This window comes from Phyllobates terribilis, unplaced genomic scaffold, assembly GCF_046119375.1.
Source record: "Phyllobates terribilis strain yellow unplaced genomic scaffold, ASM4611937v1 Scaffold_5__5_contigs__length_657084704, whole genome shotgun sequence".
In the NCBI taxonomy this organism is placed as follows: domain Eukaryota; kingdom Metazoa; phylum Chordata; class Amphibia; order Anura; family Dendrobatidae; genus Phyllobates; species Phyllobates terribilis.
Window position 1 is genome coordinate 167,706,909 of NW_027362765.1, and position 18,174 is coordinate 167,725,082.

At 42.4% G+C, this 18,174-nt stretch overlaps 1 protein-coding gene across 4 annotated transcripts in view; it reads right to left on the minus strand.

The window, feature by feature from the left end:
• The window catches only part of RAPGEFL1 (Rap guanine nucleotide exchange factor like 1), a 67,836-nt gene that overhangs the window by 24,618 nt on the left and 25,044 nt on the right, over positions 1 to 18,174 (minus strand). For all 4 annotated transcript variants that reach the window (XM_073683376.1, XM_073683377.1, XM_073683379.1 and 1 more), the window contains 5 exons: positions 17,614 to 17,711; positions 14,956 to 15,071; positions 13,228 to 13,395; positions 4,321 to 4,418; positions 3,443 to 3,565 (listed from right to left, as the gene is read on the minus strand). In XM_073683376.1, the coding sequence (XP_073539477.1) occupies positions 3,443 to 3,565; positions 4,321 to 4,418; positions 13,228 to 13,395; positions 14,956 to 15,071; positions 17,614 to 17,711 (603 nt within the window). The remainder of the gene's footprint in view (positions 1 to 3,442; positions 3,566 to 4,320; positions 4,419 to 13,227; positions 13,396 to 14,955; positions 15,072 to 17,613; positions 17,712 to 18,174) is intronic.

Consider the following 18,174-nt stretch of genomic DNA (forward strand, 5'->3'; position numbering starts at 1 on the left):
AGGATGACACTGTGGCTGGCATTGTTTCGTAGTACACTGTGGCTGGCATTGTATGGGAGGACACTGTGGCTGGCATTGTACAGGAGGACACTGTGTCTGGTGTTGTACAGGATGACACTGTGGCTGGCATTGTATGGGAGGATACTGTGGCTGGCATTGTACAGGAGGACACTGTGTCTGGTGTTGTACAGGATGACACTGTGGCTGGTATTGTATGGGAGGATACTGTGGCTGGCATTGTACGGGAGGACACTGTGGCTGGCATTGTATCGTAGGACACTGTGTCTGGCATTGTACAGGAGGACACTGTGTCTGGTGTTGTACAGGAGGACACTGTGTCTGGTGTTGTACAGGATGACACTGTGGCTGGCATTGTATGGGAGGATACTGTGGCTGGCATTGTACAGGAGGACACTGTGGCTGGCATTGTACAGGAGGACACTGTGGCTGGTGTTGTACAGGATGACACTGTGGCTGGCATTGTTTCGCAGAACACTGTGACTGGCATTGTATGGGATGACATTGTGGCTAGCATTGTTTCGTAGTACACTGTGGTTGGCATTGTACGGGAGGACACTGTGGCTGGCATTGTACAGGAGGACACTGTGGCTGGCATTGTACAGGAGGACACTGTGGCTGGTGTTGTACAGGATGACACTGTGGCTGGCATTGTTTCGCAGAACACTGTGACTGGCATTGTATGGGATGACATTGTGGCTAGCATTGTTTCGTAGTACACTGTGGTTGGCCTTGTACGGGAGGACACTGTGGCTGGCATTGTACAGGAGGACACTGTGGCTGGCATTGTACAGGAGGACACTGTGGCTGGCATTGTACAGGAGGAAACTGTGGCTGACATTGTACGGGAGGACACTGTGGCTGTCATTGTATCGTAGGACACTGTGGGTGGCATTGTACAGGAGGCCACTGTGGCTGGTGTTGTACAGGATGACACTGTGGCTGGCATTGTTTCGTAGTACACTGTGGCTGACATTGTACGGGAGGACACTGTGGCTGGCATTGTATCGTAGTGCACTGTGGCTGGCATTGTATCGTAGTGCACTGTGGCTGGCATTGTACAGGAGGATTCTGTGGCTGGCATTGTATTGTAGTGCACTTTGGCTGGCATTGTATCGTAGTGCACTGTGGCTGGCATTGTATCGTAGTGCACTGTGGCTGGCATTGTATCGTAGTGCACTGTGGCTGGCATTGTATCATAGTGCACTGTGGCTGGCATTGTATCATAGTGCACTGTGGCTGGCATTGTATCATAGTGCACTGTGGCTGGCATTGTATCATAGTGCACTGTGGCTGGCATTGTATCATAGTGCACTGTGGCTGGCATTGTATCATAGTGCACTGTGGCTGGCATTGTACAGGAGGACACTGTGGCTGGCATTGTATCATAGTGCACTGTGGCTGTCATTGTATCATAGTGCACTGTGGCTGGCATTGTATCGTAGTACACTGTGGCTGGCATTGTATGGGAGTACACTGTGGTTGGCATTGTATCGTAGTGCACTGTGGCTGGCATTGTATTGTAGTGCACTTTGGCTGGCACTGTATCATAGTGCACTGTGGCTGGCATTGTATTGTAGTGCACTTTGGCTGGCATTGTATCATAGTGCACTGTGGCTGGCATTGTATCTTAGTACACTGTGGCTGGCATTGTATGGGAGTACACTGTGGCTGGCATTGTATCGTAGTGGACTGTGGCTGGCATTGTATTGTAGTGCACTTTGGCTGGCATTGTATGGGAGTACACTGTGGCTGGCATTGTATCGTAGTGCACTGTGGCTGGCATTGTACAGGAGGATTCTGTGGCTGGCATTGCTTTGTATAAAGGCCTATACTCTGTAAAGATTTTATGCAAGTTTCAAGAAAGCCTCTAACATTCTTAATAACTTATATTAGGTGAAAGATTATTCCATATAATACGTGAATCTCATTTTGAAGAAATTGTTCATTGTATTCAGTCAGTGAAGCTCCCAATTCCTCTGCAAAAAAAAAGTTCTGCAGCAGCTGAGATGAGCATGATGTGTATTCTGTATACAGGCTCGGTGTGTAGGTCAGATGTGGTGAGTCTACTGTAGCAGACTGATGGGGCAATTTGTGTCAGTGCTGTGAAAGATTTATAGATATTACTGTTTGTTTTGTAGGACAAATGTTCACCCTAAAATAACCCAGAAATGTGTTCACTTCTGCACAGGATTTGACAGGTAAACATTTGGCTCCTGAGGCAATCATAGACTTGACTTGTCATGGACTATATCAACCACACACCACTCATTCCTATCCACAACGTATGATCCCGCCACTCCCCATGTGATAAGTGTGTTATTCCCTACATCCCCATCTGCCCAGGGGTCTGTTTTCTAACTTACCCGCCAGGTCTGAAGACCACCTGCCTTGTTCTCAGTTACCTCCCGGTGACCTGTTCTTTATTACATGTTAACACCTGCTCATATACTGTAATCTTATCTCTATGTACTATAAGAAATCTGGTCGTAGGTGGGACGGCCACCCCTCACTCAACCCAATTCACAATATCTATCCACATTGGGAAGCTCATTTGTGAGGAAAAGTGCAAAAACTGAGATCTAAAACCACCGGAATGTTCTTTTTTTGAGTACTGACAATATTATGTATGTGCACATGTATTATCTTGTCCAGTGGCTCATTAATACAGCTGTATGAGATGAGAAAGCTATGGCTGCTTCTTCCACCACCACGTGTATGGTGCTGAACTGCAATCATTTTCATTTTCTTCTATTTCTTCTCCAAAATATCTATAGAAAAAATCTCCGTTCATGTTTGGAATGGTTAAGAGTTTTCATTGGGGAGTGGGACGTAAATTACTGTCAGAAATCTCTGGTGGTGGCTTATCTAGCTGGAGACCAAAAAGGATCCGGCATTGTAATTCAACATACCCAACTCTTCTTTCTCCAAGTGGAATGACCCCATATATACATAAGATAGTCAGCCGGTCTTACCAAATTTGGTGGGTTCAAAGATAGGGATCTTTAACGCGTATGGAGGCCTTTAAACGGTAGTGGACAACCAGCAATAAGATGGTCAGGTACCATCATAGTAATCATAAAGGCACTTATAAGGGTGGCTTTATGAAAAACGGCTGTACCCTAGGCCATGGACAACACTCTTCTTAAGGCTTTAGGTTATAGTCTAAAGTAATATTAGGCACAATTATATCGATGGGTGCTGCTACAGCCTTTGTCTGTTTTGCGGAGTAACTGAAGTATGTTTGAGCCAATGATTGGTAAGTGAAGATGCAGTCCATGGGCGACGTGCTGGTTCTCCATGTTCTTCTGGAGATACAAGGCTGTAGCTTCTATTGGAATGAAGTGCTGGTAGCTTTAGTTCATACACAAAGACAAGGAGATGACAACCAGGACCCAGCAATTACATAATAAAACCACCTCACCTCATGTACACAGCTGAACAGCTCCCAGTGAAAAGCACCGAGGTGATTGGCAAGATCTTCTGCCTCAATCCGATGAATATGAGAATCCTCAGGTGGCAACTGAACCTCTTCTGGTAAAGGAACCTAAAGAGCGAATGAATTGTGACATGTGACTGTAGGGGTTGTCTATGTGTCTCTGCACATTGAACCTTTATGTGGTCTTTTTTTTTTAATCAGATAAATTTTTATTAAACATAACAAAACTTGGAACAGATATTACATGACAATACTCGTTTTACAATATTACAGTAAGTTTATGAGGTCTTTAGTTATAAATCAGAAGAGAGGAGCTCAAAAATAGTCAGATAGAAGAGTTAGAAACACTCCCATTGGACTGTCAGAATAAGATCATGAGATCACTGATGGATTCTCAGTTAGCTCATTCTGCAGCCAGCACTGGACAGTGCAATACAGAGGCTATAGAAGGCAAATGGTGCAAAATTCTTGATATGACTCAATTACAAAAATGATTTTTAGTTAAAAATACACCAATTTAAATGAAAAAATGTACGCATCCCCATTTACACAACCGCTGAAATGGTTCTTGCTCAGATACTGTCAAAGATTTGCTGTAACATATCATATTCATGACATTCTACACAGATTTCAAAGACTTGAAGATCTAGGTCTTGGATATGGTTTTTCAGGTCATCTTTGCCTTCTACCACATGTCAGGAATATTAAACCTAAATCGCCTAATAAATCCTATTACATAACGTGTTCCAAGACTTGCCACCAAGCACAAATCTGATCACCTTTGTTGTTACGCCCAATACTTATTATGTAACAGGTCTAGAGCACCAATGCTGATGCCAACTGGTTCTGAAGACTGCTCTTACCAAAGTGCGCAGCTCTTCTCGATTGCACGCAAACAGGTGGCTGTTTATACCCAACGTGGTGAAGATACAACCATCATCCGGCTTCAGGAGAACCTTGTCTGAAAAGAGAGAAAGAAAGACTAAGCAGAGAGTAATCAGAAACACCAGCTATATCAATTATGGCCAAAACTTTATACAATTTACTAATTTATAGTAAATTTTCCTGAAATTACTTTCTTTAATATCTAAAATGGGTTCTGTTGTTTCAAGCAACTTTTCAGAATAAGCTTTTGTTTGTGTAGATGAGGAATTACAATATTTCTAGTCATTATATTACTTGCATTCTGCACTTTTTTCCCCAGTTTTCCCTCTGCAAGCTCTATCTCGAATTTTCAGTTGTCTCTGAGCTGAAGGGTGGAGACTATCTGCTATGATCTCCTATTCATAGTTTACAGAAACAGAGGCATTCCTGCTCTTCTTTCTCTGGAGCACACAGACAGAGGCAACAGCATGGAAGACATTGTAATACAGTACTGTACCATTGCTGAACCCCTTCACGACATAGGATGTACTAATATGTCCTACGTGGGGTTTCTATGTATGGAGTGGGAACAAAAGCTGATCCCACACCACACACAGCTGCATTCTCTGACAGCAGCATTTAAAGGGGTATTTCCATCTCCAAGATCCTATCCCAATATGTAGCAGATGTAGTAATAATAATAAAAATAATAATAATAGCAAATACCCCAAATTAGAAATGTAGTATAGTACTTCTGATTCGCTATGTTGCTTACCCCATATGCAGGGAATTACAGTAGCTTAAGTATCCATGGTTACGGCCACTAACAGCTAACTAACTGTCCCGGTATGGGTGGTCGTAACCATGGATACGTAAGCTACTGCAATGCCCTGCCCATGAGGTAAGCGACATAACAAAGCAGAAGAACTATACTACATTTCTAATTGGAGGTATTTGATAATATTGTTATTACACCTACTACATATTGAGATAGGATCTTAAAGATGGCAGTACCCTTTAATACTAACTGTCCGAAGGGCACACCACTTCATGTGTCAACTGACCCCACTGCAACGCAATTGTGGAGTATCGATGGGTTATCAAGGAGGCCAGGAATAGCTGAAGGCTTCTATGGCTGCCATGTCATTACTCCTGTGAAGTCCAGTCACAGTCTGAACTTCATACGAGACTGTGATTTTTCTTCTACACTGCAATACCATGGTATATTATTGTGTTGCAGTACATAGAGCAAACAAGTGCAGGTTCAGGAATAAAAGAAATATATAAAGTATATATATATATATATATATATATATATACACACACTGTACATATCAATTTGAATCTCCCCCTTTCCCCCCCATTAAAAATAGACAAATGAAAATAATAAATATTCCGTATGACTGTGTCAATAAAAATCTGATCTACGAAAATATTAAAGTAATGGTAAAAGTCAAAAAGAAAAAAATAACCTAAATTCAATTGGTGCAACTCCACCAAAAAATGCAAGACATAGCAATCAAAAGGTCGTATGAACCCCAAAATTCTATGAATTAGACGGTCAACTTGCCACGCCAAATAACAAGCCCTCACTCATTGGCGTAAGGATGAAAATTGGTACAAGTCTCAGAAAATGAGACACAAATTTCTGCATTTTTTTTTTTCCATCACGTAAATAAAAAAATGTTTTTTTACAAGTTTGGTATCTCTGTAATCGTACTGACCTGAAGAATCATGCTGTCGGGTCATTTTAACCACACAATGAATGTTGCAAAAAAAACTGTGCATTATATGGTAAAATTAATGGTGTTATTCATAACTACATCTCATCCTGCAAACAAAACCAGCAAGGTCGAGGGAAAAATAAAAAAAAAGCTAAAAAGCTATGGCTCTTGGAAGAGGTGGGGGAGGAAATGAGTGCGAAAAAAACAAAACAATAAAAAATAGCCTAGTGATGAAGGAGTTAAAGGTTTCATGCTTGTGTTGCACATGTAAGGACTCTGCATTTTGTTCTACTTGCATTTTTTTCCTCCTGTAGCCAATCAGGAGAAGCAACACGGAAACGTCACACCTAGACTGTGAAAAAAATCTGCAAAATACTTGAAGCCCACCTCGCCATTGTACAATACACATTTATTTTTATCTATGTTAAGCACAGAGAGACTCTGGTACAGAACAGACTTTGCCATTGTAATTATTCACCAGGGAGTCTTTCCGTCTTTCAGACTCCCTTCTGAATAATTTTATAGCCATGCTGTTTTCTAGGCAGCAGCATGGCGGTAGATCCTTAGTAAACAATGTGGCGGTAGGTGACAACACTGGATATCTAAGCTCTTGTGATGATGGAGCACTGCCTCCTACATTAAGTAGAAGGGCTTACATGTTAACAGCACATCCAATGCATCTTACGGGAGGAAGAAAAAGGATGCGACAGCACAATACAGGATAGTTGAAGGTCTACTGTATATTTTTAGAAAGGCATTGGTATTGGTAGAGTCCCGCAGTTGGAGGACTGTGGAGCATATTTATTAACACTGCCATACCGAATGGTGGTATGTCGTACAGTTAAACATAGTCTACGTTTCATTTCTCATTATCGCGCACATGGTGATGAAAACGGTGTAATGAAAGCCGTAAAAACAAAATCTGAAAAACAATGGCAGAATTACATTTTTCCACCATTTTTGCATTTGGAATATTTTTCCCATAATACTGTCACCAAAAAAGTGACAGTATTATTTTTGTATACATTGACTTTCATGTAATTCTTAATAAATTCATAGAGTGTAAAATGGGGTTCATTCTGATCACTCTTCTTTTCAGTGCATTTGCACCAAATAAATGCCCCCATTGTGTTTCCTGTCGGAGTTCTCTTATGTGATAATTATCTATCACTGCTTGTTGTCCAGCTGTAATAAAATACCGCAAAAAAAATGTCCCTTAGGGTTGGACTGCTGTTTAGGAATAGTATTTCGGTGGTGTTTACAGGTAACGCTCTGACTCCACCGCTTGTCAGTTTGACAGATGAAGGATGGGGATAAGCTATGGTTACCGGCTATGAATACTGTAATTTTGGCATGTAGGAGATAGGATTACCCATAACCTATCTCCTGTTAAGTACAGCTGCCTTCTCTCCTGTATACATAAAAGAGTTCATGTCCGCTTTATTTTACAAAAGAAGAGCAGAAAGATGTACTCCGACAGTGCCTTCAACTCCCTGTGACACAATGACACTCACAAGCGTTGACAGGTCTTCCCTCAGAAATGGAGTTCTAGCAGCGCTCCCTCCGCCTACACAGCACGCACACAGACACACGCATATACCCAGGCAGCGCTGAGCTCCGAACATGCATGATCACGCTGGGGCGACCCCTCCTTCCATCACTCCACACACATCTAATCACGTGCACACATAGTGACAGGATCTCACTAGCAGCGACAGACTCCTACTCCAGAGATGCTACCAACCCCCATTATCATCCCTCAGCTTCTTTACTCCTACTACATTTTAGATAATAAAATCAGCAGGTAAAGAAATGATTCTATAACATATATATTATATAAGACCTTACAATCTGGACTCTCCTTCACAGGCCCAAGTGGATACCCCGACACCGCTCAGGGCTCATACTAGACCATATGTGCCCCGCTACACTTATCTTCTTAATGACCCTGCTGAAGAGCTATCACTACAGACTAATGGAAGTGTTCCTACCATGAACAGCAATTATGCCAACCCAAAATTACACACAGGGTGACTAATCTCTCTCTTATAGATAAATATCACATACAGATAGGGTGATTCAAAAAGGATGGGGCAAAATTATAGCCTCGGTATTCATAACCAACAGAACAGAACACAAGTGTATTATCATGAGAAGACATCCTACCAATCCAAGTTTTATCTATACACTACAAATGTTCATAGTGATTTCCATTGGTGGCAGTAGTTCAGTTCTGCCCAGACGTGTGCCAGCTTATTCTCGGATATGGACTCCACCGTTTCAGTGATGCGTTGTCTCGGGTCATTCCGATTCTATGGCTGGGGGAATAGATACACTGTGTCCTTGATGTAGCCCCTCAGAAAGAAGTACCGGTTAGATCTGGTGATCATGGAGGCCAGCCCAACTTTGGTGAATCATTTCTAGAGCGGCCAAACTAATATTCCGGTAGAGATTCATTAAGGTATTGGCAAACATCCAAATGGAAATGTGGAGATGCATCATCCTACTTATAAATGAAGATCTGGCAAATGTACAGTATAGACCAAATGTTTGGACACACCTTCTCATTTAAAGATTTTTCTGTATTTTCATGACTATGAAAATTGTACATTCACACTGAAGGCATCAAAACTATGAATTAACCCATGTGGAATTATATACTTTCCAAAAAAATGCGTGAAACAACTGAAAATATGTCTTATATTCTAGGTTCTTCAAAGTAGCCACCTTTTGCTTTGATGACTGCTTTGCACACTCTTGGAATTCTCTTGATGAGCTTCAAGAGGTAGTCACCAGAAATGGTCTTCCAACAATCTTGAAGGAGTTCCCAGAGATGCTTAGCACTTGTTGGCCCTTTCCCATCAATCTGCGGTCCAGTTAACCCCAAACCATCTCGATTGGGTTCAGGTCTGGTGACTGTGGAGGCCAGGTCATCTGGCGTAGCACCTCATCACTCTCCTTCTTGGTCAAATAGCCCTTACACAGCCTGGAGGTGTGTTTGGGGTCATTGTCCTGTTGAAATATAAATGATGGTCCAACTAAACGCAAACCCGATGGAATAGCATGCCACTGCAAGATGCTGTGGTAGCCATGCTGGTTCAGTATGCCTTCAATTTTGAATAAATCCCCAACAGTGAAACCAGCAAAGCACCCCCTCACCATTACACCTCCTCCTCCATGCTTCACAGTGGGAACCAGGCATGTAGAGTCCATCCGTTCACCTTTTCTGCGTCGCACAAAGACACGGTGGTTGGAACCAAAGATCTCAAATTTGGACTCATCAGACCAAAGCACAGATTTCCACTGGTCTAATGTCCATTCCTTGTGTTCTTTAGCCCAAACAAGTCTCTTCTGCTTGTTGCCTGTCCTTAGCAGTGGTTTCCTAGCAGCTATTTTACCATGAAGGCCTGCTGCACAAAGTCTCCTCTTAACAGTTGTTGAAGAGATGTGTCTACTGCTAGATCTCTGTTTGGCATTGACCTGGTCTCTAATCTGACCTGCTGTTAACCTGCGATTTCTGAGGCTGGTGACTCGGATAAACTTATCCTCAGAATCAGAGGTGACTCTTGGTCTTCCTTTCCTGGGGCGGTCCTCATGTGAGCCAGTTTCTTTGTAGCGCTTGATGGTTTTTGCAACTGCACTTGGGGACACTTTCAAAGTTTGCCCAATTTTTCGGACTGACTGACCTTCATTTCTTAAAGTAATGATGGCCACTCGTTTTTCTTTACTTAGCTGCTTTTTTCTTGCCATAATACAAATTCTAACAGTCTATTCAGTAGGACTATCAGCTGTGTATCCACCAGACTTCTGCACAACACAACTGATGGTCCCAACCCCATTTATAAGGCAAGAAATCCCACTTATTAAACCTGACAGGGGACACCTGTGAAGTGAAAACCATTTCCGCTAACTACCTCTTGAAGCTCATCAAGAGAATGCCAAGAGTGTGCAAAGCAGTCATCAAAGCAAAAGGTGGCTACTTTGAAGAACCTAGAATATAAGACATATTTTCAATTGTTTCACACTTTTTTGTTAACTATATCATTCCACATGTGTTAATTCATAGTTATGATGCCTTCAGTGTGAATGTACAATTTTCATAGTCATGAAAATACAGAAAAATCTTTAAATGAGAAGGTGTGTCCAAACTTTTGCAAAACCTACAAAAGACAAAAAATATATCTCATACCCTACCATCATTATATATAAATGTAAAGCAAAGTTGCATGTTAAATATAGGGTACTTAGTGAACTATTTTTGATCAAAAAAAGTATACAAGCCGTCCCACCAGCGACAAGGTGACCCTAAATTGGGACAGTACCTACACTGTCAGGCCTAGGTGGTCTGGAGTTGGGACCCGGTCCTATTTGTCTACCCTTTTATATGCATTACTTCAACTTTGATATACTGTAAGGTTTTTAATATAGACAGTGTAGGTACCGTCCCAATTTAGGGTCACCTTGTCGCTGGTGGGACGGCTTGTATACTTTTTTTGATCAAAAATAGTTCACTAAGTACCCTATATTTAATATGCAACTTTGCTTTACATTTATATATAATGATGGTAGGGTATCAGAAATATTTTTTGTCTTTTGTAGGTTTTGCTTCTTTTTGCTAGTGTGAACATGCTCCTATTTCTGGCATGTGTACCATCTTAGACCTCAGTTCACATTGCTTGGTTTTTTGTCTTGTTTGCATTTTGTGCAAATTAAGGGTGTGGCATCCCCTTTGTTGAGCTGATTAGTATATATGTAGCTTACCACGGGCCTAGGTGGTCTGGAGTTGGGACCCGGTCCTATTTGTCTACCCTTTTATATGCATTACTTCAACTTTGATATACAGTAAGGTTTTTAATATAGACAGTGTAGGTACCGTCCCAATTTAGGGTCACCTTGTCGCTTGTGGGACGGCTTGTATACTTTTTTTGATCAAAAATAGTTCACTAAGTACCCTATATTTAATATGCAACTTTGCTTTACATTTATATATAATGATGGTAGGGTATGAGATATATTTTTTGTCTTTTGTAGGTTTTGCTTCTTTTTGCTAGTGTGAACATGCTCCTATTTCTTGCTTGTGTACCATCTTAGACCTCAGTTCACATTGCTTGGTTTTGTGTCCAAACTTTTGGTCTGTATTGTAGTTTGTGGCGTAAGCCATTCCATTACCATATCCAGGTAGGAGAGGCCAGTGACAATGTCTTTGGTAATTAAAGAAGAACCCTTAGATTTTGCACCTGCGCATTGCACAGAACACGCATACTTTAAGTGGGCCTCTGATGTCCTCGATAACGCTGCAATGGTATTTTCTAAACCACAAATTCTAAGGTTGTGGTGATTGACCTTCCCACTGAGGTGAAACGTAGTCTCATTGTTGAACACCAGGCCATCAGTGAATTTGTCCTCTTCCAATTGGCCTTGTAAGTCAATGTAAGAGTCACGGAGTTTTGGGTTGTCATGTAGTTTCAGCTCCTGAAGGAGATGTAATCTGTATGGCTTACTATGCGGACGTTTTTGTGAGATACAGTACTCCACACCGTTGTGTCGGGTGTGGCGCCCCTGAGGGTTCAGTAGCCACAGGGGTACTGCACCTCAGATGAGGTGTGGTATCTCCTCTTCCAGGTAAGGATGGAGCATCACTCAGGACCCCACTTCACACTCAACACTACACCACTCCTGTCCTGTAGGGGGCCTAAATGCACCAGGATGCTGCCCCGTCCCGGGATAGAGGAGATGGGGGGGAACCAAAGATAGGGGGAACCAAATAGTGGGTGAGGGTGGAGGACACACTTACAGGAAGCACTTAATAATTTCATATATAATCTACGGCCATCTTTCGTTCAAGGTCTTTGATTGTGGTCTTCTGTCAGGGTCCAGCAAGAGTCTGTAGCTAGCTGAAGATACACGGTCCTCGCACTCTGGCCTTGAGACGAGGAGCGGGTCAGAGTTAACCACTGTCTCTACCCGGTCAGGGTCCTGATCTAAGAAGGCCTCGGAGGGGAGCAGAGGAGATAGGCTCCACAGGCAAAAGGATCCCAGGGGATACGGACGGAGAGGAGTCACCACCTGTATTCTTCACTCTGGCTTAGCCAGAGGGATTCCTGCTGCAAAAGGGGTGACCGGCCCCCGATATCTGACTGTGCACTTCACGTCACTGTTGGAAAAGCCCGGCGGCTTAGTGGATCCCAGGGAGGAACACAAGCGGGAGGAGAAGGAGAAGGAGAAGGAGAGGAACACACTGACGGGGTCTTGACAGGTGCTCCTGATCTACCTGGAAAGTGCTGAACCCCCTTCCCGGTGGCTGCAGTACGCCGTGTGTAGCAGAGAGAAGCTTTGCAGCTGAAAGTTCATCTAAAGTGAGTAAAGACCCGGATGACTTCATTCACCACCTCCGCTTGTTTATTCCTGCGCGGCACTGCACCCACCATACCTCCTTACAGTTCACCAACCACTGCCCTGAGGCCTACTCCGCCTGTGGGGAGTAGTACCAACCGAGCTGCCCAAAACACCAGCCTCAGAGGACTGTAGCAGCGCTGGTGGCCTTCACCAGAAACCACAGGTGGCGTAGTCGAACAACCACTCATCCTAAAAGAAGCCCATTATTTTAATGAGACAGCCCTGGGCACTGAACGGGTCTAGGCCACGACTGCATCCCCGCAACACCTATACTGACCCGGCTCCGAGTACCCCACTGCTCAGGGAGGGCGCCTTACGGGCACCTGTAGTTCCATACTAGCTCATCATCCTGGTCAAATGTCTAGGACTATGCTTGTACACTGATCTAATCCTGTTCACTGTCTCTTCTGAAGTCTTTGGGCTGCCCCAACTTTTCCCATGACATGAACACCCAGTGGTTTTGAATTGTTTCACCCAGCACGAAATGCAGTTTCTATATGGAACGCATTTATTCTGAGAATTTCGCTTTACTATCAACAACAGAACCCGTTTGATGTCGCCATCTTATTTAACACTATGTAAGCACATTTTACATTTGGCTCTTGAAAAATAAAAGCTGTGTTGTGATTGGTTATTATGGGCAACTAAGCCAGTTTTGCGTTGATTTTCAGTCAATGGACACTTTGATGTTATTTTAACTACAGGCCTTTTCCACCATCCTTTTTGAATCACCCTGATCCTGTACATTCCTCACCCAACTACCCAAAAAGAGCCAACATCACTCACCACCAGCGCTAGTAACAGCAACCAAGATAAGGGGCTCCTCTCTCTGTCCTTGCTCCTCTGAATACTGTAGTTTTTCAGAAACAGAGCTGAGGATGTCGGAAACAGATGCAGAAAGTCGACTCCGAATGGTAACGTATGAATGGTCGGGCATGTAGACCCTGCAGAAGACTGGTGGCAGAAAAAATGAGATTATTATAAGACAACACAGATAGAGATGGCTATGAAGGTCCGACATAGCAAAATAATGCCAGGCAAAAGGTCAATTAAAATATTCTAACTATTATGTCAGTAAAAGGGAACTACTATATTTTACCAATTTGACAAGACTAGGGTGATAGTTTCCCACTAAGTCATAATCTGTCAAAAACTCATTTATAAATTTTGTAGGCATAGTGGTTCTTCCCATGTTCTGTTATGGTACATTTCAATGTGTATGTACATTTTCCATGGAGAAAAAAATGTTTTTGGAAATTGGGGGACACAGTTTTTTTTAGTCATGAATAGTTATTGCTAAATTAGTTAAGAGTACATGATACAATTAAAAATTATATTTCCCATTAACCAGACAATTTCTTGAGTTATCTCCCTAGAAAAGAGGTCAGCAGAAACATCGCTTGGCTTTACCATCACAGGGCAAAGTTCATTTTACTGCCCAGTACCTAAATACCCTGGCCAAGGCTGACTGGGCAATTGGCACCCTGCCCTCACATCCAGCCCTCCTCTACTAACACGTCTGGAACAGATCCTGCCCTCACTTCTCCAGACATGGACAGTATCATGAAGGACTTGTTCATACAATGGTCAAACAGTTTAATTCTGTCCTGAATTCATGATACTATGACTGATCTACTCTACATCTTATTTTAGATATCCCACCTTGTAATCATGGAGTACAGAGACAACCTTGAGAGGAGGTGAGAAATTGTCTTTTCACACAGAGAAAGTACTCCAACAAAGCAGGACACACCTTTATAAATGTACCCTCTCAATCCTTTTATAATATTTGCACAATCCCACTCGGTAAATTAAAAACATCTGCAGTACAAAGAAAGAGAGTGGTGGCTCTCGTCCGCACTCGTCAGCCTTGATATACCCAATGCTTCAGACTGTTAATTAAACACGCGTCACCATCCAGACCTACGACTTCAACAGTCTACCATGAATCCTAAGCACAATATGCACAGATAATGTCCTCTCTGGGACATAAATGGCCATTGCAGTGGAGTCTGGCTATCTGCCATAGGGTAGCACTGACGAAGCCAATGTATGGGACACAGAATTAATAGGCCTATAAAAGCAGTCTGCTCTTCCTTCCCTGAGATGACGTAAAGAGAAATAAAGTGGCCATAACTCCTGGTTTTATAGCAAGAAGCTTGGAATACTACACTGCATTGGCTAAGGCTTTTCTCTGTAGCACACAGGCAGATACAGACATTCAATTATAGTTGGCAGATCCCGCTGATTTCAACATGATCTGTTCAACCATGTATAGAGGTCTCCAGACAATACAAGGATCCGACAGGTGGCATTTTACCTCTCAGACCCTTTGTTTCTCCCAGGGGTGTCTGCCAGCTGCGTCCCTCCCCCCTTTTGGAAATAACATATGCGTTCACTTGAGCAAGACATCCATATTAATAGAGGAGACTGGGTTGATAGCAGCTATTAAAGGTCTATTGCCAGTTTGGTTTCAGCTACAATTTCCAGTTAGTGCAAAAATAGGAAACTTACTCTCATCAGAACCTCTGAATGCTACCCGAGGCTGCAGACAGGAGTCAATCCGGCGGAAATGTCTGAAAAGAGGCTTGACTTGTTTAGAGCAAGGAGTGGCACTGCCATCTGTGAGCCTGAATGTAGAAGATGAAATATTGTGATGTCTCCTTATTTTGCAATTATACATCAATATAAAATGATATTGTAATGTGGTAATAATGATATTTTATATATAACTAAGGTTAAGATAACAAAAAACATTTAAAAAACTCATAAAATAATCCCATATTTCGTCCCAAAAAGTGAATCTCAAGGATTGCGACTGCAAAAGGACTGGCAGCATTTCTGTTGTAATGTCCATAGGGCAACTCTCTGCATACATTGCTTAATATGTACAGTACTGTCCAAAAGCTTTAGGCAGGTGTGTAAATAATTATTTCTCAGCATTGATGACACAAAGAAATGGGCAATGTTGAGGACCAAAGATGCAGTGGTTGGCCAAGGAAACTTAGTGCAGTAGCTGAAAGACACATCTTTGCTTACTTCCCTTCAAAATCGGAAGATGTCCAGCAGTGCCATCAGCTCAGAACTGGCAGCAATCCAGCTACATCTACTGTTCGGAGAAATCTGGCCAGAAGTGTCCTTCATGGAAGAATTGTTGCCAAAAACCATACCTTTGAGGAAACAAGGTCAAGTGACTCAACTATGTTTGAAAACATAGGAATTGAGGTGCAGATTAGTGGCAGCAGGTGCTCCGCATTAAGTCAAAATGTGAAATATCTGGCTGTAACACAAGGCAGCTGGTGCACCGAAGGGCTGGAGAGCGGTACAATAATGAGTGTCTGCAGCGACAGTAGAGCAAGGTGGAGATTTCTTGCAAGTTTGGGGATGCATTTCAGCAAATTTGGGTATTTGGTCAGGATTAATGATGTCTTCAATGCTGAGAAATACAGAAGATGCTTACCATCAAGCAATAACATCAAGGAGGAATCTGTTTGGCTCAAAATGTATTCTGCAGGAGAACAATGGCCCCAAACATACAGCCATTGTCATTAAAAACTATCTTCACAGCCCTGATTTCGTCATCATCAAGTCTGTTTGGGATTTCATAAAGAGACAGAAGGACTGGGAAAGCTTATATCCACAGAAGATTTGTGGTTCTTTCTCCAAGATATTTGGAGCAACCTCTCTGCTGACTGCCTTCAAAACTGTGTGGAAATGCACCTAGAAGAACTGATGCTGTTTGGAAGGCAAAGCGTCATCACACCAAATATTGATTTTAGATTTCTCTTTTGTTCATTCACTTTGCATTTTGTTAATTGATCAAAATAAATGAACACTTATTTTTAAAGCATTCTCACTTTGCAGCATTTTTTCCACACCTGCTTGAAACTTTTGCACAGTACTTTATATACAGTATCCGATGCTCAGGACAAGATGTAATTGAACCTACAGAAGAAGTCTCCAAGATCAGTGACAGACCTCAGAAAGCCTATGTCAAGTGCCTTTTAGCTAAACGTGAATGACTAGGTTGGTCTAAGTAAACACTCCCAACTTCCCATCAATACGTTTTCCCCCTCTTCACTTCAATAAATACGCTAAGCATGCATTTAAACACTCTTTCTTGGAATAAAACCTATCTGGTGCAACGCCGACCAATAAACACGTGTTTTCACGCAAAAAGGATGGGCGTACTTACAATTAGCCCCTTAAAAACACATTAAAAGCATCTACCTTCCGAGAATTCCACTCTGCTGACTTTCGTGACAAGTGACGACTCGTGAGAAGTAAATCACACCCTACTGCCAGATCCAAATATACGACAAGAGGGCAGCTTTCTAGTCCTTTTCCTGTTTCTCCTCTCTTCCTCATCCCTCCCCAATCTGGACCTATCTCCAGGACCCCTGGTAAACCAAACCCTTGATAACACTGTAGCCTCACTTGCAGCACATTGTGTAGATAGAATATACGGCACTCCTGGTTGTGAGACATGGTGCCCAAGTAGGGTTCCAACCCGTAGTAATACAATAGAAGAACTTGGCACTCAGGAAGTTGCAGTGAAAGAAAACAATTTTTATTGGCGCCATTACCAAACGACATGCGTCGCTACACCACACGCTGCTACATGCGGTCAGCACATTCATAGTTCCGATGACGATCAGTTCTGATGGAGGTCCATATGTAGGACCAAAACATTAACAACCAATAGAATTGCCAATAAAAATTGTTTTCTTTCACTGCAACTTACTGAGTGCCAAGTTCTTCTATTGTCTCACTTGAAGCACAGTCATGCTCGGACCTCCTGTTTTTATTCTTGGTTCTTTTGATCTGTGCATTTTAGTAATGACAAAGTATTAATACTTGTGTACACTGACATTATATTACCACAAGGTAATTTATTACTAGTGACTGAGATCTGTGCATCCTCCAAAGGGAGACTACTATCGCTAGCTCCTAATGGTTTCTATATCTGCCATCAAAACCACTAACATAAACTGTATGTATGAACATGGCCTAGATATGAGATCTCTACGGTAGAATACTGTGACAGTACAAATGACTATTTCGTCCAATACAATCTGGTAATGGAGGAGTAAAGTCAGAATTTGGCTTCATATACTATCAATGAGAGGACATTACTGATTATAAAACAGAAATAAGAGTGATTTATTCTACCTGAGTTCAGCTGTCTCCACCAATCGATGCAGCCTGATGACATTGCCCTCGAGCTGAGGAATGTTTGGAGCATCCCGCATCACAAGGACATAGAAATCCTGCAAGGAATCAAAGCATTATTGAGGAGGAAGATATTTCTCAAAATTCTAATTCTTCATCCATTCTTCTCCTTGAGCTATATTCCCATGTGAGCCCTTGGCCTGTAATCCCATGTGCATATATATATATATTTATCAGGTGCATTTGACCATGAGACTTCAATTACACCAATGATTGACCCTTTAACCCAGTTCTGTCAAAACTGATGTCTCGTCTCGCTTGACTCCCGCCTGCCACTTAGAAGAGTCTGAATTCCATGCAAACCCCATTGTTCTGGACTGATCAGTTTCCCGTTCACAACATGCAGGCATTGTTTTACAATCTGCCCTCTAATTATGATTTGTGAAGGTTGTATGGAAGACATGGGTTGAAAACTGGTAAATATGGGTAAAGTTTCTACAAATGTTATTGAGTTATGTTATCGGGAGTTTCAGAAACAGCGCAGCACAGCCAGCCAAACTG